Here is a 25,831-nt window from a genome sequence, read left to right as displayed (position 1 = left end):
GCTCTTGGACAACTCTTCTGATTATTCTTTTCACTCCTCTATCAGAAATCTTGCGAGGAGCACTGGTCGAGGCAAATTTATGGTGTAATTATTGTCTTTCCACTTCCGTATTATGGCCCCAAAAGTGCTCACTGGACCATTCAGAAGGTTAGAATGGTGCCTATAACCAATGCCATCATTATGTTTTGCAACAATTAGGTTGCGAAGGTCTTGAGACAGCTCTTTGCTTTTACCCATCATGAGATGTGTCTTGTGTGACACCTTGGCAATGAGACCTTTTTGTAGGCCATCATTTGGGACTGAACCAGCTGTTAATAATTTCCACTGACAGGGGGCTGGATTGCTTTTTAATTACTGTAAGTTTTCAGCAGTTGTCTTGGCTTTCCATGCCTTTTTGCGCCTCCCTTTCTTCATGTGTTCAATACTTTTTCCCTGTGGCATTTCACATTATTACACACAACTTAATTTCTGAACTTATTTTTGTTTGTTTCTTTGTATGTATGGCTTACTTGGGTTGTTACCAACATCTGGTGAAAATTTCATGTCAATAGCACCTTTGGAAATATATTTACTGAGAAAAATGATGACGTGTTCAATACTTATTTCCCCCGCTGTATTTGAGCCCTCGTAGACTTTGTTACGTAAATTAGGGTATTTTGTTGTATTTACTATAAATGTACCTGTTCAAATTTAGATTTGTTTTCAATCATGACAACACTCTGAATTGTTTTATCATGTTATTGAATATGGCAATGTTAATGTATTTGTCTTGGCGGACTAGATCTGCTACGCTGCTGCTGTTGATTATTGCAGCTGCTTCTGTGAGCAGGTAAGATATGCTGCTGCAGCATAAATGGAAATACATACAGTAAATAAATCCCACAGCAGATCTAGGCAGGTGGAGCTGGGGAGGTGGAGGGTTTCAGAGAAACTCTGCATGTTACAGGACTAGACTACAGCAAACAATGAACCAGACTATTTAAAGCCTATTTTGAGCAAGTAATCAAATTGGCTGCACAATCAGCTTGTGCCACGCAGTAATGATTTGATTGCTTGCAGATTGCTTGTAAATCATCCTGCTTCCCTCTAGAGTTTCATGACTAAACTAGATATTTATTTTTATATCAATCATGGAAACACTGTACAATAATGTTACATTGGTAACACTTACTTTACAATAAGGTTCCTTTATTAAACATTAGTTAATGCATTAACTAACATGAACTAACAATGAGCAATACATTTATTACTGTTTTTGTTAATCTTTGTTAATGTTAGTTAATAAAAATAAAGCTGTTCATTGTTTGTTCATGTTAGTTCACAGTGCATTAACTAATGTTAACAAGATTTTAATAAAGTATTAGTAAATGTTGAAATTAACATTAACAAAGATGAACAAATGCTGTATAAGTGCAGTTCATTATTAGTTAATGTTAACTAATGTAGTTAACTAATGAACCTTATTGTAAAGTGTTACCGTTACATTTGTTAAATGGGAACTTGGCAACTATTTCAATCCGTTTAGAAATCATTTGGATGGTTAAATAACCTGTTCTGGTGAGAATGGTGACTTTCCCCGCACCCCCCAGCGTTCCCCGGCGGAAAACCAACCTTGCAACATGGGGACTAACGTCCCGGTAAGTTGGAAATAGGAAGTCTCGTGAGAAGCGAGAACGAGTGAGAAACACAAACTGCTTTACAGCAATTCAACATAAACACACACGCCATATGATACTGTGTATGATGTATTACCCACCTCGGTAGACATAGCTCCACACGATAAAGTTGGCCGGCTCCCATAATAACAAATGCACATGAGCAGCGGTAGAAAGGGGGATGAGGGTGCCGCAAGTGAGCTTTTTTTACTACAGTGTTGTGAAATATATGGCCCACAGCTGTAGGGGGAGCTCGTTGAGAAAACATGCGACAACAAAAGGGAAAATCAGCGAAGAAATGGCTAGAGTTGCCATGTTCCCCTTTAACATGCATTACATGTGTACATTTCTATATTTACTAATACATTTTTTAAATCAAAAGTTGTATCTGTTAACATTAGTTAATGCACTATGAACTAATATGAACAAAGGAAACAATTGTATTTTTTATTAACTCATTAACAAAAGTCAATAAATGCTATACTAATATATTAGCCTACTCATAGTTAGTTCATGTTAACTAATGCATTAACTAAGTAACTAGTTTTTCAAACAGTATCTTGGCTGTAGTTTAACTAAATAGGCCTAATGCTTAAATTGTAGCTTGGCAATCTACACTTTCACAAAGCTTCTCCAAAATTGTCATCTACAATTTACAGTGAGGAAAATAAGTATTTGAACACCCTGCTATTTTGCAAGTTCTCCCATTTGGAAATCATGGAGGGGTCTGAAATTGTCATCGTAGGTGCATGTCCACTGTGAGAGACATAATCTAAAAAAAAAAATCCAGAAATCACAATATATGATTTTTTAACTATTTATTTGTATGATACAGCTGCAAATAAGTATTTGAACACCTGTCTATCAGCTAGAATTCTGACCCTCAAAGACCTGTTAGTCTGCCTTTAAAATGTCCACCTCCACTCCATTTATTATCCTAAATTAGATGCACCTGTTTGAGGTCGTTAGCTGCATAAAGACACCTGTCCACCCCATACAATCAGTAAGAATCCAACTACTAACATGGCCAAGACCAAAGAGCTGTCCAAAGACACTAGAGACAAAATTGTACACCTCCACAAGGCTGGAAAGGGCTACGGGGAAATTGCCAAGCAGCTTGGTGAAAAAAGGTCCACTGTTGGAGCAATCATTAGAAAATGGAAGAAGCTAAACATGACTGTCAATCTCCCTCGGACTGGGGCTCCATGCAAGATCTCACCTCGTGGGGTCTCAATGATCCTAAGAAAGGTGAGAAATCAGCCCAGAACTACACGGGAGGAGCTGGTCAATGACCTGAAAAGAGCTGGGACCACCGTTTCCAAGGTTACTGTTGGTAATACACTAAGACGTCATGGTTTGAAATCATGCATGGCACGGAAGGCTTAAACCAGCACATGTCAAGGCCCGTCTTAAGTTTGCCAATGACCATTTGGATGATCCAGAGGAGTCATGGGAGAAAGTCATGTGGTCAGATGAGACCAAAATAGAACTTTTTGGTCATAATTCCACTAAACGTGTTTGGAGGAAGAAGAATGATAAGTACCATCCCAAGAACACCATCCCTACTGTGAAGCATGGGGGTGGTAGCATCATGCTTTGGGGGTGTTTTTCTGCACATGGGACAGGGCGACTGCACTGTAAGGAGAGGATGACCGGGGCCATGTATTGCGAGATTTTGGGGAACAACCTCCTTCCCTCAGTTAGAGCATTGAAGATGGGTCGAGGCTGGGTCTTCCAACATGACAATGACCCGAAGCACACAGCCAGGATAACCAAGGAGTGGCTCTGTAAGAAGCATATCAAGGTTCTGGCGTGGTCTAGCCAGTCTCCAGACCTAAACCCAATAGAGAATCTTTGGAGGGAGCTCAATCTCCGTGTTTCTCAGCGACAGCCCAGAAACCTGACTGATCTAGAGAAGATCTGTGTGGAGGAGTGGGCCAAAATCCCTCCTGCAGTGTGTGCAAACCTGGTGAAAAACTACAGGAAACGTTTGACCTCTGTAATTGCAAACAAAGGCTACTGTACCAAATATTAACATTGATTTTCTCAGGTGTTCAAATACTTATTTGCAGCTGTATCATACAAATAAATAGTTAAAAAATCATACATTGTGATTTCTGGTTTTTTTTTTTTTTGATTATGTCTCTCACAGTGGACATGCACCTACGATGACAATTTCAGACCCCTCCATGATTTCTAAGTGGGAGAACTTGCAAAATAGCAGGGTGTTCAAATACTTATTTTCCTCACTGTATATACAGTTATATTGCTCTTCTCCATCACTTGATGAATAAGTGAGTTTTGTGAATAAAACGTAATAAACATAATTTGGATAGAAAAGGTGTGTTTGTGATGAAAAGAATGACAGTTACCTAATTTTAGCATTTTCCATCTAGTGAAGATGGATCGTGAAAAAGTATTTGCACTTAAATACTGTGTATACAAATATTGCACCTGTTTAGTAAGTTCACTCCTAGATGTCCTTACTGTTGTATGTGAATAATATACAGTATGATAATGTTGAAGTATGAGGGTGAGGTAAATGTTTGTATGTCAGAGACAGCAATGGGTCACTCCCCCCTCTATGTTCAGGAGCATTCATGGTCCCCGTAGCCCTATCAGATGTTGTGGAAATGGTTTTATTTGAAATACCTCAATATTGTCTGTCTTACTGTGCATGTGATTTATAACCGGCAGGAGCAGGCCTCCCTCGTGTCATCTCATGGCTTTGTATTTTCTGTTTTGAATGCACTCTATTTGCTGCTGCACTCCTTAACGTTTGCCGCTGCAGCTGCGGCAAAACGTGTCAATCTTGTTTCAAGATGTTGAACACCCTTGAATGAATGGACCCCTTTTGACAGAGCTTGTTTGAATCACTGACATACAGTAGATGCTATTTTAGGAGTAAGCTTTTGCATACCATCACAAAGATGGAGAAAGAATGAAATCCTCCTTCAAAGGTGAAAAAAAAGCAACAGAATACATTTATAATGGTGAACATTTTTCTCATATTTGTTCAAGCAAATCCATAGCTCAGTGATTCTGAGCCTCCGCAGGGGGATCTTGGCAAGATTAAGGGTACGTTTACATGACAATGATGTACTAAACGGAAGCGTTTTTCCTTTGCATTTTTCGTGTACAGACGTTTGATCGTTGTGAAAACAAGGATCTGTGAAAACAATTAAAAACGCTGTATTATGCATCCCAGGCCAGTAGTTGGCGATGTCACTTTGTAAAGAAAAACTACACGCCTATAGACTGAACACTTAATATGCATGCGCATGACCGTCACTTTTTTTGTAGTTTACATGGAGACGATAACTGTATTCGGTTTTCAAAAACTTGCACTGAATTCGTTTTCAAAAGTTTGCATTTTCAGGCCCCCAAAATGCCGTTGTTGTGTAAATAAACAGCCAAAACCTATAAAACAGAAATAAGGAAATATTAAAGTTACCAAAAGATCATAAGAATTAAAAACACCATATTTGTTTCTTTCTAATTAACAGCTTAACTATTTTCTTTTACTTTAAGAAGTGGATCAGGCTATTTGAATAATAGAAACGTTAATGCTAAATGATAGTAGAGTATTTTTTCCTGGTTTGGTGTAGATGAAGGTAAGCTTCTCTGATGGGGTTGTTAGGCTGCGTATAACTGCAAAAAAGACTCAAAAACACTGATCTTAGCAGATGTGCAGTTGTTTAGTCATATTTTATCTCTTTGTCCTGTTTCATCAGAGACTTTTAGAACTGAGCACATTTTCTTACTGCCCTTGACCAGCAGCCTGGTGGCACTCCATTTATATTGTGGTGATTCATTGCACGGCACACACTGAAGAAATCGCCATGTCATTCTGATAAGGAGGAATTTTGTATTCCGTTTAGAATTACCATTCTAGTACTTCTCATTTGGAAGGTGATGACATCCAGACTCAGAACAGTAGAATGCTAATGCCAAGTAAAACTATCATCTTTGTGTTTTTGTTGTTATTAATAATGAAGAATGTTATGATAAGTGCTTACAGCTCATCAGTAAAGCTCAAGTACCACTTCACTGGCACCAAACCAGAATGTATTTTAACTCATATCAACATTTATGAAATATTCCATGAGTGAAACTCATTTTAAAAAATTTTTTTAAAAAAATGAGAAAGGACTTCTGTGACAGGCCAGCGGCAACATATTTGTTTCATAGGCAAGATTAATTTAAAAAATAATGTGGAAAGTCAAGTTTTTTTTTGCAGAAAACATTGTGGAGTTCAGTGTTTACATTTCCTGTGCATTCTGATGCAATTTGACAAGTATATAATCTGTCATTTGTAATCGCATTTAATTGATACAGAATAAATTAGAAAAATTAGATTCCATGTCCATTAGCAAAGATGAAGTGAAACTTTCTTTATTTCGAATTGGCACTCTTACATTTCTTTGCAGATTTTGAAAATAATAAATAGCACTCACTTCATGAATTTAATTAATCTTGTTAATTGGAGAATGCGAGAAAATTGCTCAAGCAGTGATGGTGTATTTATGAGATGGCAGGGTCCGCAACTAATCACTAACTAAACTCCTCATACAATTGTTTTGTTTATCTATATAATTTGGCAAGTAGTGACCCATGTTCACGCTCAGATGTCTGAATGTTTCATTTCTACCAAACTTTATGTTTAGTAGTTTCGCTTTTAATTGCCATTTAGCAACTGCTTTACATTCAGAGCAGCTTCCTGTTATTGCAGGGACAGCCCTTTCAGAGCACCCCAAAGCTAAGTGTCTAGCTTAAGTGTACTTGATGATAAAAAGCAAGATACCCCTTTTTTGAGTACATGTTGTTGAACATGCAGCCACCAGGTTACCAGCAGCCCACCATGTAACCTCCGCATCTTGCAGATAAATTCACAGACTAATGGACTTCTTCTGCCCCTTAATAAAACTAAAAGCAAGGAAAGCCAGTCCATCTGACTCATTACAATGGCGTAATCCTTTATGGTTAATTAGGTTTTTCTCCATGTCTGTCAGCTCAATGAAAATTTATGATTTTGGAGAAAGAGGTAAGAGAGTAGTTTTTGTGATGCATTCTTGACAGTGACGGAGTGTGAAGAGACAGGCTGTGATGTCCTTGATGCTGAGTGAAATATTTAGTGGATATGTATTATATGTCCAAAGGTGATGGTGTGCACACACACACACTAGATCTGATGTATGAGCTTGAGTGATTCCATAGGTGGATGCTAGAAGAGTAATTGAATTACTGCTCATCAGATAACTATCATGAAAGGTTTATTATTCCATAATGCACATTTAGTGGTTTACCATAATGTGTTTTTCAATGGCCGATGACCATGCCAATATCTAGCCAATGGGACAATGGGGTCCAAAATTCTGAGGGCACGTTGAAAACCTGGGATTCAAATTCTAATATAGAATATAAATTTTAGATTTAGATTTTTTTTTTATTATTGTTTTATTTTTTTAAAACAAAGAAACAACAAAAAATTAATGAGAAAATGTGAAGATTCTGCACTGTTTGTTTACTTGATTTATGTGAACATTTTACTCAAATTGTAATGTCATTTGTAATGATTTTTATTAATAAAGAATAATACAAGATACAAGCGTTTACACTAGTAATCTAAAACTAGTTTGGCCTCCACTGTATAAAATACGGTAACACTTTACAATAAGGTTTATTAACCATTAGTTAATGTATGAACTAACATGAACTAACAATGAGCAATACATTTGTTACAGTATTTATTAATCTTTGTTAATGTTAGTTAATAAAAATCCAGCTATTCATTTTTTTGTTCATGTTAGTTCACAGAGCATTAACTAATGTTATCAAATCCAACCTATATATTATAACCTTATTGTAAAGTGTTACCTAAAATACAATTTAATCAATTTGTCAAAAGCATTCACAGAATTGCTGGAAATAAATGAGCAATCATAAAAAGTAAGTTTTTTTCCTATATTTCTCCCTTCTTGTGAACATGGCATGGCTGACCAAATAAACATCATGGGCCAACCTAGAATGGATATATTTATTTTAATTAATTTAAATATTATAGGAACTTATAGCATTTCAATTATTACAATTCACTGAAAAAATGTAAACAAACAAAAAAGGCTATTGTCTGCTGACACGGGTTGTTATTAGATTTAGGAACTGACACAACTATCACTTCTGGTAATCAGCCAAGTGAGCAGTTTTCAACCAATGCCAATAAATCACAAATTGTGCAATTAATCACCCTGGCTGATATATATCGGTCTTTCACTACTCATGTTGTATATTTTTTGTAGATTATATTTATGCTGACATTGCTATGTAATCAAGTTTCTCTGTGAATTTTCCATGCATCAAATTATAAATTGCTGCTTCTGTTTTTTTCAGGACATGGAACAAAGGGTGTGTTTGAGCTTCTGGCAGGCTGGAGAAGAACCAGAGAGAGTTTGCCCTTCAAGGAGAGGGTGGCAGATGCGTTCGCTGACGTGATGGTGTGCTACACCATGACGAGCTCGCTCTATATTATCACCTTCGGCATGGGTGCCAGTCCTTTCACCAACATTGAATCTGTGAAGGTCTTTTGTCAGAGCATGTGTGTAGCAATCCTGGTGAACTACTTCTACGTGTTCTCGTTCTATGGCTCCTGCCTGGTGTTTGCCGGACAGCTGGAGCAAAACCGCTATCACAGCGTCTTCTGCTGCAAGATCCCATCTGTGGAGTATCTGGACCGCCAGCCCACTTGGTTTAAGACCATGATGAGTGACGGCCACGACCTGTCTACACACCACGACAGTGTACCGTACCAGAACCACTTCATTCAGCACTTCCTGAGGGAGCATTACACAGAATGGATTACCAACACCTATGTCAAGCCTTTTGTGGTTATCCTCTACCTGATTTACGCCTCCTTTTCGTTCATGGGATGTTTACAAATCAGCGATGGCTCCAACATAATTAATCTGCTAGCTAGTAATTCGCCGAGTGTGTCATTCGCCCTGACTCAACAGAAATACTTTAGCAACTACAGTCCGGTGATTGGGTTTTACATCTACGAGCCCATTGAGTATTGGAACTCCACAGTGCAGGAGCACCTCAAGACATTGGGCCAGGGCTTTAATAAGATTTCATGGATCGATAATTACTTTCACTATCTGAGGGTCGTGAATGTCAGCGCATCAACCAAAAGTGATTTCATTAACATACTCAAGACTTCTTTTCTGAGGAGCCCAGAATATCAACACTTTGTGGACGACATCATTTTCTCTAAAAACGGAGATGAGTACGACATCATCGCGTCCAAGATGTACTTGGTGGCCAGGACGACAGAGAAGACCAGGGAGGAGGTCGTGGAGTTGCTGGAGAGACTTCGACCTCTCTCCCTTATAAACAGCATCAAGTTCATCGTTTTCAACCCAACGTTCGTGTTCATGGACCGCTACAGTTCCTCCATCATCTCCCCCATCCTGACGTCGGGTTTCAGCGTGCTCACTATTCTCATCCTCACCTTCTTCCTGGTCATTAACCCACTGGGGAACTTCTGGTTGATCTTGACCGTCACCTCAGTGGAACTGGGCGTCTTGGGTCTCATGACGCTCTGGAATGTAGACATGGACAGCATCTCTATCCTGTGCCTTATTTATACTCTCAACTTTGCCATGGATCACTGTGCCCCCCACCTCTACACGTTCGTACTGGCCACTGAGCACACACGGACTCAGTGCATCAAGATCTCTTTAGAGGAGCATGGGGCCGCCATTTTGCAGAACGCTTCTTGTTTTGTAATTGGGATAATGCCTCTTCTCTTTGTGCCTTCTAACCTGACCTATACACTGTTCAAGTGCTCCCTTCTCACAGCCGGCTGCACAGTGCTGCACTGTTTTGTCATCCTACCGGTGTTTTTGACATTCTTTCCACCCTCGAAGAAGCGGCACAAGAAAAAGAAACGGGCCAAACGGAAAGAGCGGGAAAGAGAGAGGGAGAGGGAGAGGGAGAGAGAGGAAATAGAGTGCATTGAAGTCAGGGAAAACCCAGATCATGTGACCAGTGTTTGATTGAAAGACGTGTGTGAGCGTAAGTGATAAGAAATCAGCTCCCGTCCACTAGGGGGCGACGCCAGGCAGCACTTCACAGGTCCAGAGGTGGCTGGGTCCGGCACTCTTGCTCCTGGGGTGACCCTTGCGACCCCAGCAATCAACAACAATGCTGTCCAGAGTAAAAAAAAATCCTTCTCACTCATGTCTTGTGCACCCTTCATCCAGAACAGTGTATAGCATCTGCAGCTGCTAGCTTACGTTAGCCATTAACCTGAAAGGTTTGAGCAAAAAGGTTGTCTGTATACATTAACAAATTCAGAAGACCAAAACTGAAGGCCTCCAAAAAATGTTAGCATGAATCTATATGCAGGTTGGACCTCTAGTGGTATTCCCAAGGGTATTTGATTGTTTTGTAAGAGTAGATATCACAACCAGGTACATTTGCTCTTATTTAGCACCAACATGAATCTTTTGTTTTTGCATCCCACGTTCCTCCAGTCTTGTGCTTACATAATTAATCAAGACCAACTCTGTTTAAAAATAACTATGTGAAAAATAGTAGCAAACGGAAGTAGTGGTTTTCAGCTTCCATCAAATTATGCAACACTCTCCTACAAATAACACTTGGCATGCATTTATCACAAATGTCCTGTATCAAATTTAACAGTGTGTTTGCAATTTCTCTGGTAGCAGTTTCTTAGACTCGATCCCCGAGAGGTCCCACCTTATACCTAGAAAATATCCTCAGAGCAAAGCATTAATGGCCAATAGAATGAGTTATTGAGGACTGGAAAAGGTGTTTATCTCCTTTAAATGTTCAGTGAAAGTACATTTGTCAAATCTGACATTTAGCTGCTTTTCAGAATGTAATTTGTTCTACTCTTCTGAGTAAACAAACCACGTCTGGAGGTGTAGAGTGTGTATGAATCACTAAAATGTTTGCATAATATTAAACTGCATATGCCATTTAAAAAAAGATTTTCCAAAACACCCAAGCGGCTCATTCATGAGAAAAGAGACTTGTAGCATGTCTTAAATCTGCATTGCTATGGTCTGTTTGTTTACTTGCTTGTGTGTTTGCTTGTTACATTAACCACAAATCTGGTCATGAACCTGTTTGTGAAGTTAAACTGTGCAATGACAAAGAGATTAGAAAGTTTCCTTACTGTTGCTTTCTGTATTGTTATTTTGCACATTAGCCAGATTCACTGATGGCTGTCATCTAAAAAGATTCAGTATGTGTAAAACAATAAGGGTAGATATAGTTTTTAAGTGTAGCATGTGTTTCGTCTGTATTTGTATGTGTTTACAGGGATGAGCAGTGCAGATGATATACACTGTGTTCACGTTGAAGAAATATCTTGCACAAATCACATCAAGGTACATTCTGGTGGAAATTAGTATGTCTCTAATGTTTCAAGTATTGGCTCTCTTGCATCAGGCAATGTTACTGTATGTATTAGCAAAGTGCAATGTTATGTATTAGCAAAGTAGTCTCAGTTTTGATCTGTGGGGAATTTTTACATGTCACATATATATATTTATTGGATATTTAAAGCACCAGTCAAACCTTATATGGCATAATGAAGCAACACAAAAGGTAATGTAGAAAATTTAAACATTAAAGGGTACATTTTAGTTCACCCAAAAATGAAAATTCCTTCATCATTAACTCTCATGTCGTTCCAAACCTGTTTGACTTCCGTTCTTCTGCAGAACACACACACACGCGGTATTTTGAAGAACGTTTTTGCCCATACAATGAAAGTCAATGGGGTCCAAAACAACAGGCTGTTCAGTGTGTTCCACAGATAAATGAATTCATAGAGGTTTGGAAAGACACAAGGGTGAGTAAATGATGACAGAAGGTTCATTGTTGGGTGAACTACCCCTTTTAATTTGAAAGTTTATGGAGGCAAAAATCAGCAGCTGTTTGCTTTTTGCAAGACTCATTTCCTCCACCGCTTGCATCCCGGAAGCCTATTAGTTAATGTTCCAATAATCACAGATTAAAAATATTTAGTATAAATATTTCATCAAACTCTGATTGTCCTAATCAACAGTGTAAAGGTGTAATCAAAGTAATTATATCCTTATCTCATGCTACAACAAACTGTTCTCGTCCTTGCCATGTTTCCATTGGTTCAGATATAGATTCAAATTGATTAGTAGGTCAGTCATTGCAATGTACGCCTCAAGATAGACTGCCTGCCAAAAAAATTGGAATTTAACCCAAAAAAAAACAATGTTAAAATTCAGCTAGCTTTAGCCCTGCTGTGTTTATTGTACACATTTCATAATCATCAAACTGTGCAACATGTATGTGGTAGCCAGAGCCTTACTGATCCAGTCAAACAACTGGATTCATTGTGGAGTCATTCCAAAGGCAGAAGGCCTCTCGTCGGGGAAGGTTTCAAGTTTAATTGAGAGGCTGAGATAAATGGACCAAAAAGTTTGCTACAGAACATTAGAAATGTCACCACAAAACGCTTAATGTACAGTGATGATCCTATGTTTTCATTGACTGTTTAAATGTCACAGGTATTGGACACTCAAGTTGATGGCCACCGTGTTAGATGCAACATTCCAAACCCAGCAGGTTTCATAAACACTAGTCAATGAAACTTCTATGTACTTAGTGTCTAATATCGATGGCATCCCCATATTTTGTCATTTGTGTTGGAAGGGGGCATGACAATTAAATATAGGAAGGCAAGAGATGCATAATGAAAATGATGAAAAATCATATACTTCCCAAAATGACTGTGTATGCATGTATTGTATGTATGCATGTATTTGGTTTGTGTGTGTAATTTTTCCCCCGTGACTTTTTGAGAGCTGTAGTTTCTGGAGGGGACTCTTTGTTTTAATGCATACTTGATACCATCTTCAGAAATGTATGTTTTACAGTTTTTATTTTATTTTCTGGTGTGCTTTAAGCCAGTGGGAAAATGATGAATTGTAAAATAAATGTATAAAATTTTCTAATTTTTTAAAGAAATAAGAGGTGAAACCAGTTTTTTAAAATAAAAGTCATGTTATTATAAAAAGCAATAAAGAACAAAAAAAGAATAAAATAAAATAAATTCTAAACTCAGTAGGCCAGTAATAACATATGGAAAGTTATTGCATCCTCACAAGTCTGTTCTTGTCACACTACAATATGTTTGATCTTTCGTTGTTAATTATAAAGCCTATATGAAAACGTCAGTGTAATTTTGCAGGTGACAACGTATCTCCTGACTGTGTGGCTTCCCGGCATAATCCATTTCTTTATAGGTGGCCAAAACTGAATGTTAATTAGAAATCTTAATTATAATGCAAGATATATAGTCATAGATAGAGAGTTTGTAGGAACTTTGCTAAATATATTGATAAAGCTATTAAAACGCCAAATAACTCTGTTGACAATTCAGGACACTTAATTAAGTTCCAATTATATAACCCAACTGCGTGTATATTACATCTACTAAACTGCTGGTCATATCTCTAGTTAAGACTTTATAGATGAAAATCTGCATATTGTTCTTTTTGTTGTGATGCATGTTCTTGGATCAGGCCATAAATCACTTAGTTGACATTCTTATTATCTGCTTTATTTAACTTCAAAGTGGCCCACAAATCAAAGTCAACACAAAGTCACCACCGTTTTCAGTGAAACCATAGACTTCAGACATGCAGCTACAGATTCTGAGGGCCATAAATCAAATATGCACTTTTCGGCTCCAATCATTTTGACAACAAGCATGTTATTTTAGATTTCATGAGCTAAGACTGTGAATCATTGCTAAACTTGTATAAATTATGTATTAATCATTTCCATTACAGGGTACGCATTTGCTGCACTCTATTTTCTTCAAATGCAATGCCAGAGGTCAAACAACAAACAAAAAACAGATACTTTGTCTAATATGTAAAGCTAATTTCACTCTACAAAACTTTCAGGTCAACTTCTGATTATTTAGTCAGGAGATTTATTAGGTTAAAAAAAAGAAGCACATTTAAATTCAGTCATGCATATTCTTGATACACAGAACACTGTATATCAGTATTATTTTGATTATAAATGTTTGTCCTAATTAGTCACCGTTTTATCATTGCTATTTGCTATTTAGAATACAGATAATTTGTGACCCTGGATCACAAAACCAGTCACAAGTCGCACGGGTATATTTGTAGCAATAGCCAACAATACATTCTTTGTATGGGTCAAAATTATCGATTTTTCTTTTATGCCAAAAATCATTAGGATATTAAGTAAAGAGATTTAGTAAATTTCCTACCGTAAATATATAAAACATTTATTTTTGTGAGTGAATCGCAACTTTAAAGGCGATTTTCTCAATGTTTCGATTTTTTTGCACCCTCAGATTCCAGATTTTCAATTAGTTGTATCTCTGCCAAATATGGTCCTATCCTTACAAACCATACATCAATGAAAATCTTATTTATTCAGCTTTCATGTGATGTATAAATCTCAATTTCAAAAAATTTACCCATGTGACTGGTTTTGTGGTCCAGGGTCACATTTCTGTTGTGTGTAATTTCAACTGTATTTTACATTGCCAAGGACAAAAACAACAACAACCTCACCGCAATACACAGTGGGACCTTTCTGATACAGAACAAACATCTTTCAGATGATATTGTGAATTCAAGGAGCTTTTTAGCACACACCAGCATGTAGTGTTTTCCATGATCAGGTCACTCATACTACAGAGCAATATGTGACAAAAAGCGCAAAACTGTATGTTGTTGTTTCCCCTCTGATGCATACTTTTAGCCTCTGCCAGGGTCCAAAATTAACACTTTTTTAATTACTTTTTTATTTTGGTAATGTTTCCACAATGCAATTCTGACCTTAAGCTTGGAAAAGGGTCTATATCAATATTCTTTTTCAAATGCAGGTAGAAATAGCTTAGATGATTTGGATCAGTTACTAGAACAAAGTACTTGTACAAATGTACATTATATATATATTGTTTTACTTGTATATGAAATATTCTTCACAAGTCACCAAATGAAAAAAATGAGGGGGAAAAAGAATGATTAAACTTTATGTATTTGTGAGCAGTTATGTTTCACTGCGAGACTGTACAATAACCTGCACTGATTGCAACAAATTTACAATAAAATAATGATAATTCATCATTTCATAAAATTAAAATAATGTGAAATATGGTTTCATGACAATTATTTATGGCTGGCAAATGAATTGAGAAAATGTACAAGTGTAGCTAGAAGTTAACTTTGGATCCTGGCCATATGTCACATACTTACCCATCTCTGGTTTGTTTCTAGCCAGGCTATACAAAAAAAAAATCACTTAGACATCAGTTTTACCATGTTGAATGTGCAGGTGTCCTGATATAACAAGCTCTTCACAGTTAAGAACTTTGATTTTACGAGAGGTTACATACTTTGTGACCTCAATTCACAAAATGAGCCATGATTCATGTCTTGTGCTGTATAAGCCAGCAATAAGGCGGCAGTTTCTGTGTATTTCTTTCTCTTTTTATAGTGAGCTCATAGTTGTTCACTGCTGTATACAGTGTTGTTTTTACAGTAAATCCATAATAATAATAAGTGGGATGGCAAATTGTAAAAGATTTTAAACAAAAAAAGGCTAATTAGAAGTGACTTGTTGTCAGTAATCTGACTGGCGTTTACTATTAGGAAAAATGATACTTGACAATGCAGAATAACTGTGTTTAAGATTCTGTTCTTTATGTTTGGTAATATTGCCGGCATTTACTTCTTTTGTGTTTAAGCTAATAAGCACTCATTGAAGACTGTGTGATTGTTATGCAAGTGCTCATCAGCTTTGTTGAAACAAAATTAGACAAGAATTAGACTGCCATGGATTGTATGTCATATCAAAGCTTTTAAAATGTTAGCTTTTACAATCCAAGACCCACAGGTTCATAAAGTTCATGAGTTATTTCAAAGAGCTAAATATATTTGAATGTGTCCACTTGTGACTATTTGTGGTATTGCCAGCAGTAAATCTTTATAAGCAGCTTGCACAACATAAAAGTTATTGTCGATTTTCAGTGGTTCGTCTAATGCAATTAGTTCATACCTAAACAGTAAATTACAATACGAGACCTAATATTCTGTATGATTTAAGGTCAGTGTTTTTAAACAAAGTAATCTGCGAGGCTTAGTTCATTGTTGTCCGTTTAGTATCTCTGTTCTATGTGAGCTCTTAAAGAAAAAAAATGATGTCATCCACAACACAAAGCAGTAAATCCTTAATACAAATCTATTGACAGAATCAGCACGAGTTAATGCATTTAGTCAAATCCATTTATGTGCCAAAATATGTGCCATTACGAAACAAAATAGGGATGTGTAATGGAATTACAGTAGTAGTAAACATCGTAGTCTACTGCATTTGATTCCTTAGGGTCGTCTCAAAGACACCAACCAAGTGAGATTTTTAGGATAAATAGCTGTATAGAGTGAACATTTTTAAAAGGGCACTAAGATGAGCAACATCTGCTTTACCACATGGGAAATTACGGTTAAGGTACTATGTATGCAAAGATGCTCTCTACAGTATGTCCTTTTTTATTAACACATTAGTTCTAAAGCATGACGGTTTAGTTCCTATGCTTGTGTATAACACTGTGATGCTCATACAAAGTTTACTTTTGCTTGCATTGCAACTGGAGCGAAGCCATTGGTGTAATGTAAACGGGACGGTTTGATTCGGAATCCGATGATAGTGGCAAACCCAACACATCAGTAATGAAACTGTGATGCTTACAATGGCTTAAGGCGAGACAATGTCATGGTTGTGTGGCCTAAAACCCCTGTTATGTAATTCCTAGTCTGTGTTTACTTGTGTGAATGTAAATTTGTGTTCAAGTAGCCCCATTTTCTCCTTTCTTATTTCTCACTGCTTTGCTCAGCAGCTCCAGCTCATAATTCAATTAACTGCCGCATACATAACCTATCTGCAATGATTCTGTATTCTTTCTTACTTAATTATTCTGTGCTTTGTTCAATGAGTGTGAATAGCCCTGAAAACAGGCCCAAAGCGGAAGTCTCTAATGCAAGAATGCAGAACAAATGTTCAATCTTATCAAATGGGAGAAAGAAAGAACAATGAGCGAACTGCGAGATTGATGTCTGTTTGTGCTGTTGTACACTTGTTGGGTATCTTGCTTTTTTTTTTAATTCACTGTGAAGTGGATAGCCTGTGTCAGACTTAAAAACATGACGTTTTAGATTCCATTCTGATGCAATGACTTCGTTTTATTGTGTTACAGAGCACACAGCGGTAGAAGTGAGCATAGCATTAAATTAATAAGTCTTCCATTAATATGGTGTTCAGTTTGTGACATGCACAAGAACACTTTCATTTGAGTTTCGTCACAATTCAAAGTAGCGAGTAACGGTAACTGAACCGATCAGCCAAAAATAGAAACCATAGTAAAGTGATCATTTAAAGGAATGTCTTTAAGTCTGAATTTATAAGAGGTATGCATTTGAATGCTCTGAATATTTTCATTGTAAACTATTTTTTACTGCCTGCTATGTTGAAGCTATAAATATTATGCTGATGTACATTTTTATATGGAAACATGGAAATATGGATTTTTTCATTAAAGCCTTTGTCTATGAAACTTCATGGCATTATGACTGGGAACCTAATGTTTACCCCACGATCGAGCATCTTTCGCTCTGGCACAAAATTAGCATCTTTCTTCTCTGGTGACACAGAATGATGAATGAGAATCCTAGTATTTACCATTAGTGTGAATCAAACTCATTTCGTTAGTGTCATCCATAATGTAACAGTTTCTGTCTTTATGGATTCTATTAATTATTAAGATATGTCCTCTCATAAGATTTATATGAATAGAGAGTGATGCCAAACTGTCCATTTGCATGCATGTCACCTACAGTATTTTACACAAGGCGGTCTTTGAGACCCATTTCTCAATGCAGAAAGTTTTCTGTTAGCATTCTCGTTCATCTCATTAGCTCAGCTGTAAGGACATGACGTAAAATTGATTTAAAAACTTTTTAGAGCCTAATTACTTTAACTTTACCTAATCTATATACTAACTGACTGAATTTCTTGAGCACCAAATCAGTAATGATTTCTGAAAGGATCACGTGACACTGAAGACATGGAGTAATGATGCTGAAAATTCAGCTTTGCCATCACAGACATACAGTTAAAATTACATTTTAAAATATATTACAAAAGAATGGTAGTAATATTTCACATTATTACTGTTTATGTATAGCCAACTTTTTACGTATTTGTGATTAAACAAATGTAGCATTGGTGAGCATAAAAGGCTTCCACAAAAAATTTTTTCAAACATTTGAATAGTAGTGTATATAAATACTTAAATACAACTGTCAGGCACTGGTAATGATATAATGAAATATTTGACATGTATGTTGCTTGCAAATATATTTCATCATAAAACATGGCCACTTTTGAAGGGCTGTCAATAAATAAAGATTTTTGGGCACTGATTGTGAATTTACAGTCTCAGCCAACTTTAAACCCTTGATTATACCAAAAACATTCATCATACATCCCTTTGTCAGTACTTTTATCAGCTGTACGTGATCACATTAAACTTCATCTTTAATTGTTGTATTCACAATGTCTGTTGATTTTCTACATTTTGGCCAATTGCACTGCATTTGACAGATGCTGCTGATAAGGATAAGATTACCAGTATAGGCCTACTCAGTACCAGTAGAAAACAGAATTATTCTGGGGTCCCATCAGAGCTGCCTTGCCTGCGCTCCCCTGTATGATGTGGGTTTGATTGAGAGGGTAAGTCCAGAGATAAAGTATAACACATGCTAAGAGACATGAAAGTGCAGAGAGACAGATTGATCTTCTCTCTCCATCCCTGAGGGACACGTCCACAGAGACATGTCTCCAAACCTTTCTGCTATGTTCATACAAGCCTCGCCTAAGGGAGGTGTAGCCTATTTAGCATATGTCTAAACTGGGATTTGGAAAGTTAAAAGTGAGTGGTTTTGGGCAAGCTATATATATATATATATATATTATAAAAAAAAATAAAAAAAAGATGGTCCATTTAACACATTCTGTTGGCTATAAGTAACGTTGCACCTACATGTCTACCAACTCTCATTAGAGTGTTAGTAGAATATCAGTAGACTGGTGGGGTTAGGGTTAGAGTAAGTTGACATACTTGCAAAGTTAGGCTACTTGGTCAGAATATTTATTAGCATATATATTAACAGTCTGCTGAAAGTTAGTTATCATGTAGGCCTATTTGCAAAGTTATAGTAAACATAATGTTCAAAAACGACCATAAAAAATAGCTAGCATAACTACAAGCTATATAGGCCTATTAAAATAGGGCTAGGCCTATTTTCAAAATAAGATAGCCTACTTTGATCAAATGCGTTTATTAAAAAAAAAAAAAAAAGAATCGGCAAAAAATAAAAAAATATAGATATTTCCATTTGTTTGTCAAGTGTCTTTGTCGAAGAAAAAAATAGTGCCACATTACCTCAGATAAGAAGAAATCTATGTCCACTTTGGAAGAACCTCCCAAACGATTCATTTGAGTGAGTCATTAAACCGCTCAGATCGATTAAAACTCACACTAATGATTCAGGTTGAAAAGAACGGATTTAAATGAGTCATAAATGGTAAATGGTAAATGGACTGCATTTATATAGCGCTTTCACAGACCTATGGCCACCAAAGCGCTTTACATTTAGCCTCACATTCACCCATTCACTCACTCATTCATACACCGACGGCGGTGTCAGCCATGCAAGGCGCCATCCAGCTCGTCGGGAGCAGCTGGGGTTAGGTGTCTTGCTCATGGACACCTCGACACTTGGTCAGGTGGAACCGGGGATTGAACCACCAACCTTCCGGTTTGTAGACAACGTACATGAACCACTGAGCCACTGCCCCCCCACTGCTACCACTTTTTTGTAGTATATTAGGCTATAAATTTACTTTTATCGAATCCATTATTGCATCGTATAAAAGCTGTTATGCAAAAAAGTTGAATATATTATTTATAAACATACCGTTATTCTAAGAGTGAATCACTGCAACCGTGAAAGGAGTTTATGCTAATTGTGATTCCCATCAGGTCGTGAGAACGGTCCACTTGATTGTAGCAGGGAGGTGGGAATGTGCTCGCGCGTGGGTACGCACGCAGCTGTGATCTCATCAGCTCAGCATGTCTGTTGTGTTGAGCTGAATCTCCCGGTTCTCAGCCCATTCTCTGCCCGTTCAAACTAAAAATCACGGCGTGTGTGGAGTTTATCCGCACATCATAAAAATGGGCCTAACTGGCAGGCAATAAAAGGAAAGCCTCCATTGCTTGTGCCCTGCAGGTGGGCATTCCTAAAAGGTAGTGACATCACATGAAAGCTATGAATAACTGAGGCCTGGTTTCACTAGAATCAGTATGTAGAACACAGTCTTTTTCACTGTTTGTATGTAACATCAACAACTTTATTCAGTGGTTTTTTTTTTATTGTTATTGTAGATGGCATTTTGACATAAATTGTTTTTACATGGAGATAGAGAATACACAAATTAATTCATACAGTACATATGACTTTGTTAGTTAAAATTACACTTATTTTAACCAAAATTATTGTTTAAATGCATACCTGTCAACCCTCCCGTTTTTCCCGGGATTCTCCTGTATTTTACCTTGATAATCCCGCTATCATCTCGTTTAAATATTTTCCTGGTATTTCTCCCATATTTTTAATCTTTCTAAAAAAAATTAAAAAAATCCCACTGGGCGCAAACCAAGCGGAAATCCCGCCCTGCTGCTAATTTCATTGGTTAAGGTTAAAATAACGGGTAGGTTTAGGGATCAGTGTTTTGTGTAGGTAATCAGTACCCTTGTAATCCAGAGTTCTCGCGAGAGCACAAGTTGAATTTGGTCTGCGAGTAGTAGCCGCGTTTCCACTGTCGGGCCAGGGCCGGGCCGTGCTAGTGCGTGCCAGGGCCAGTCGCGTTTCCACTGTCACTTCCGGGGCTTGACCGGGGCTTACTCGGGGCCAACGGCCAGGATTTCTGGCCTGTCGAATACCTTGGGCCAAAGCGGGCCAGCTCGGGCTAGAGGAGTGGTTACGAACAGAGGCGGAGTTCACCTGAGTCGGGAGACGGCAGCGCCGGATGATTCTGTCAGCATTAAAGACTTTTAAAATAATTTAACTCGCGTTCATGTTTGAATGCCTTCTGTTTGTGATGCAAAAGACTATGCGCGCTAACCATTACCATAGTAAACGCTTGAAGATAAGCATAGTAAAAAAACATAGTGAACGCTTGAAGAAATCAGACCAATCATAAAGGCTATCACGGTCATGTTTTTATTTTATCTGTCAGTAGCCTACGTCTCGTCTCTTTATACCGGACTATCATAAAATAAAGCAACTTTTTTTTCGGGAGCTTCCTCTGTTTCTCTGACTGAAAATATCTGTATGGGAGTCGAGAGAGTGCTAAAGCTCCTCAGGTCGTATTTTTGGTGGCATATATTTGTAGAAATTATCATTCTTTCTAAATGTGATGTAAATAGCCTATGTCCTGTAACTACCAGATAAACAGAAACAGACGCGACTGAAGAAGTAAGTCTGTCCTCTACCTCCTCTTTCTTTTGTGAAACAGACCTAACAGTAATTTATTTCTGAGTGACTAATGTGCAATTTTGACATAAATTAATTCATTATGATCAGTGTATCACTTTTTATTGTAAACCTGTGGTAAAACATCGATGCTTGGGTTTTAAATATTCAAGTAAACAACAAAAATGCCAGCAAACAGCCGCTTTTATCATGTTTGTTTTCAACGCTGTTTCCAGTGATTTCTGATTAGTTTTCTGATAAAACTTCTATTTGTTGGTGAAATGATGGGTTAGTGTGACGTTGTTCCAGAGAGGCGTGTTTTAGTGAAGCGCTGTGGAGCTTCTGGCCCGACAGTGGAAACACAGGCCCGGTGCTATTAGCCCGGCACGGCCGTTTAAAGCCCTGGCTCGCACTGGCCCGACAGTGGAAATGCAGCTACTCTGGTGTTAAGTAATGGTGCTCATTAAATATGCCCCTCGATCTGGGCTGCACCAATCACATCGGGTTATCTGATATAGGCGGGCCAGAGGCGAGCTAAACAGATGATGACAGCGCTGTGAAGTCAAAGTCATTAGTAAACATTGCAAGATGGATGAACACCAGTTGTTTGAAACGGCTTTGCCCGCTACAATGAACGAGTTAGACATGGCTTTTTATCTAAAACAGGAACAGAAGACGCCGCTCGAATCGTTCCTTTGCAAGAAGGACGTTTTTGCTGTTTTGCCGACCGGATACAAGAGTTAGCTCCGCTGGTAGCTGGGGTTTATTGTTGTGATTGGTCGTAGTGTTATCCAATTGCGTGCAGTGAGATTTTCAAATGCACGCTTGGTGCCGCCCCTCGAGCTGGGCGATTTTCATTAGTCGACGCCAGACCATTAATCTTTTAGATTTAAGTCTGGATTTCCAGGCTAGGCAATCAGTAGGCTACTGTGATTCACATGACCAATAAAATCTTTAGAATCGGCTGAAGGGCGGGATTTCCACTGAAGTAGTTGTTGGGAAATTAAAAAATTGAAAATTTCCCTTATTTTCAAATCCCAATGTTGACAGGTATGTTATGGCAGTTATTAACTTAAAGGATAGCGAGAAAATTTTTATTCTGTCAACATTCACTCACCTCATATCGTTCCAAACCTATATGACTTTCTGTCTTGAGGTTTAGAATGGCATGAGTAAATACTGACATAATTAAAAAAAAATTGGGGGTGAACTATCCCTTTAAGTTATATTTAAAATGATCGTGTCAACACACAATGACAACATCTGATGAGCACGATATGCAGATTTCTAACTAATTTAATTTGGTCAATAGATGACATCCATTGCAGGTTTACAGTAAAATCAACGTAGTAACAGAGAAACACTCCTTTGGAAATTAAATATTAAAACCCTGTTTACCATATTGTTAATGATCTTTAGAGTAAAAAAAATAGTATTAGTTTAAAATAATATGGAAGAGAACAAAATAAAGCTAAATAATTCATCAGCATGTATTCTGCACTTCTATTTTCTCCATTACTCTATAATGAATTTCTTATGTTATCTGAGATTATTTCAGTTTACATGGAATATTTGTCCTAAGAAAGTTGATGGTAATTTACTTAATTTCTTACAGTGTATTTGCTTCTTTTATGCAATCAAGGTGCAGTCTTATGCAACAAAGACATCTGCGACAAAAATGCTAATATCCTCAGAGTCCTGGATCAATTTTTATCAGCTGACTAATGCAATAGCATTTTGAAGCTGAATGCATCAGAACAATGATAACAAAGCCCTAAAATAGTTTAGAAGATATATATGCACATATTGTGTTCCACTTTTGTTAAATTTGTTTGTCTTTGGTAAGTATCCCTTAATCTGCCAGCTTTATTTGCCTCTCAGATGACATTTAGATTTAGAACACTTTAGTCACCCCATTATACATCAGTTCACATGGCAAGGCATTTTGTGGTTGCATCTAAGTGCTTTCTGGGACCATTAGTGAAAACCATTTTCTTAGGTTTGATAAGTAAAGCAAAATGTTATTTATAGTAGAATGGTATAGGCTATTCCTCAGTTTAATGGGGATTTCAATAATTCCAGTCTCTTTAAAAGTTTTTTTTTTTTTTGTTAGGTTTCATCAATCCTATTCACTGACAAGCCTGTCAGATCTGATGAAGAATGATAGCGTACTCATTCTGCCTAAACAAAACATGACTGGTTTACCTTTGGTTTCATTACTTTTCACTTCAGGTTCAATGTGCTAATCGTTCATACCACATTCTGTACAGTACATTACATCATTCATCAAGCTGATTAAAGCATATATGAAAAGCCATTTGTTTCAAGTCTAAATTCTGTTAGAAAAACACATTTAAACAGACCATGAGAGGTGTGCTATCATTGGGGGAAAAAAGGGTCTTTTAGCGTTTTGTCTGGTGAGAGACAAGGTTGTTATTCTGGCTCCTGCGTGCCGTAAACTGCATTATGACAAGGACAACAGAAGGCAGGCAGTGAGGCATCCAGTGCATTCTCCACTTCCTGCAACCGGGCCATTGATTTGAAGGGGACGTCACCTCTCTGTCACGACGGCATGAAAGCATCAGATAAAAGACGTGGGCATTAAACTGCTGAAAAACGGGATGAACTGCTGAGGGAAGTCCAGCGCCATGAGGATCAGCTACCGACAGACTGCAAGGATTTTAAGTATTGGACGCGTTGTCAGAGGCTCAGGTGATCAAAACGGGGGAATCTCTGGTCATTCATTCGAAACCTAACCCTGAACCCAAGGAGATCCCAACTTTATTCTAGCTTTGTTGATGAGATCCAGCACACCACAACAACATTCATTCACGCTAAAGCTGAAGACCTTTGTAAACATATGTCTGAGCTTATATAGTGCAATAAAGAGTCTTTCATTCAAAACATTTCTGTCTTCATAGGCTACTCACACAATTGGGGTTCAAAGCATTGTTTTCTTGCGGAAAACAAAAAAGAGCTATTTATTTTGTGTTTTTAGCCATTTTAAATCAAAGTCCACTTTCATTATATCATCATTTCATTATACCATCATTCTGCTAATTGTTTTCGTCTTAATTTTTTTCTGCTAGTTGTTTTTTTGTTTTTGTATATATATTTTGTGTTTGTTTATTTAGTTTTCAATATTACAGCGAGCGATCATGTTTCAATTGTACAGTATAACCAAACATCCAGTTACAACAATCTAACTGGTTGCCATTCAGGTAAAACTGTGACCTCCATCAAAATAAGTGTAAAATATTTATTATATTCAATCATATTTAGATTTAATTGTGCAAGCATTATGTTTTGAGTATTAACAAGCTTCTTTCTGATTAAAAAAAAGCACTAGCATTGTACGGTGTATTTTCATCGGTCATCTGAGAGCAATTTTGTTTTTAAATACTGTAAGCTAGTAGTCTCATGTATTTAAAAAAAGAAATGTGTAACATATTATAAACCCAGCTTGCTTTAGCATTATCTGTTAATTATCATCCAACTTCCATAAAACTATAATCAACTTATCTTTACCAACTGTGCACTTTCTTCTTTAGCCTTTAACAGTTTAGGGGCTGTCTGAAGGCTGATAACATGCAAAAGGCTACCATATTAAATACATAAAGTTAAAATGACATTGGATGTCAATTGAGTAAAAAATAAATAAATAAATAATGATAATAATTCTCAAGACCATAGACTTTGGGAGTCACCTTTCCAAGTAAGACAGCTTCAATGTAATGTCTAATATATAATCATTGCACATGGCCCAAAATTATCATGCTAAGTATATTATAATATAAAAAAAAGAAATTCAATAGCCTGAATTAGTGCATCAGTGTCTAGTCAATTTGATAAAAAAAATGAGAAATGAGAAACTATAGACTGAAAACAGACTACTATTTGTTAAAAAGTAATGTTACATTAGACTGGTTGTTTTAAACGTGTTGGTACTGTGAATGCTGGAATATAAAACAAATAACCAAAAAAAATATATATGTATAAAAATACATCATGTATACCACTTAATTCTTTTATACACAGAAAGATCAAATTAAAAGGATTTGTGTTTGCAGGGGTTTGTTGCTGACGGCAGTAGTATACAAGAGCGAAGTTACAGTAGGTGGGTGTGAATTGTTGATGTCTAAATTGCACAATAACAAATTGCCCAGTGTCCTATCACAGGTCCATTGTGGGTTCCTGTCATTTGCTCATATCTCAGTTGGAACTTCTTTGGCTGGTCTCTTTTTCAGGGAGGCAGAGATGGAGTAGAACCTGGGAAAAACAAGACAGCTGCATTCAACAGTCTTCAGTCAATCAGTTGTTTTTTGTTGCATTCAGCCTAATTAAGTCATGCCTGGGTTTTATGTCAACAATCTTTCCAATAAACGTCTAAAAACAAAAGAGACAAAAAATTCAGACAAAACTCTGACGAAGAATGATAACACACATGTAAATGTATCACATTATTGATGCACACTAACAACTCTATAAGGAAAAATGTTTTTGCATTCAGAAAACAGACAATTT

At 37.1% G+C, this 25,831-nt stretch overlaps 2 protein-coding genes across 3 annotated transcripts in view; one reads left to right on the top strand and one right to left on the bottom strand.

Moving 5' to 3' along the window:
- Window positions 1-17,318, top strand: part of ptchd4 (patched domain containing 4) — a 35,039-nt gene extending 17,721 nt beyond the window's left edge. For both annotated transcript variants that reach the window (XM_084090953.1, XM_084090952.1), the window contains exon 3: window positions 8,046-17,318. In XM_084090953.1, coding sequence (XP_083947079.1) covers window positions 8,046-9,709 — 1,664 coding nt within the window. In that variant the 3' untranslated portion in view covers window positions 9,710-17,318. The remainder of the gene's footprint in view (window positions 1-8,045) is intronic.
- Window positions 17,319-23,418: 6,100 nt separating this feature from the next.
- Window positions 23,419-25,831, bottom strand: part of opn5 (opsin 5) — a 16,078-nt gene continuing 13,665 nt past the window's right edge. Inside the window, exon 7 of the mRNA XM_084090427.1 lies at window positions 23,419-25,576. Within this exon, the coding sequence (XP_083946553.1) occupies window positions 25,513-25,576 (64 nt within the window). The 3' untranslated portion in view covers window positions 23,419-25,512. The remainder of the gene's footprint in view (window positions 25,577-25,831) is intronic.

The sequence above is a fragment of the Abramis brama genome (genome assembly GCF_963993115.1).
Source record: "Abramis brama genome assembly, chromosome: 18".
Lineage (NCBI taxonomy): Eukaryota > Metazoa > Chordata > Actinopteri > Cypriniformes > Leuciscidae > Abramis > Abramis brama.
Note: the sequence above shows the minus strand (reverse complement) of the source record. Positions and strands in the feature narration are given on the sequence as shown.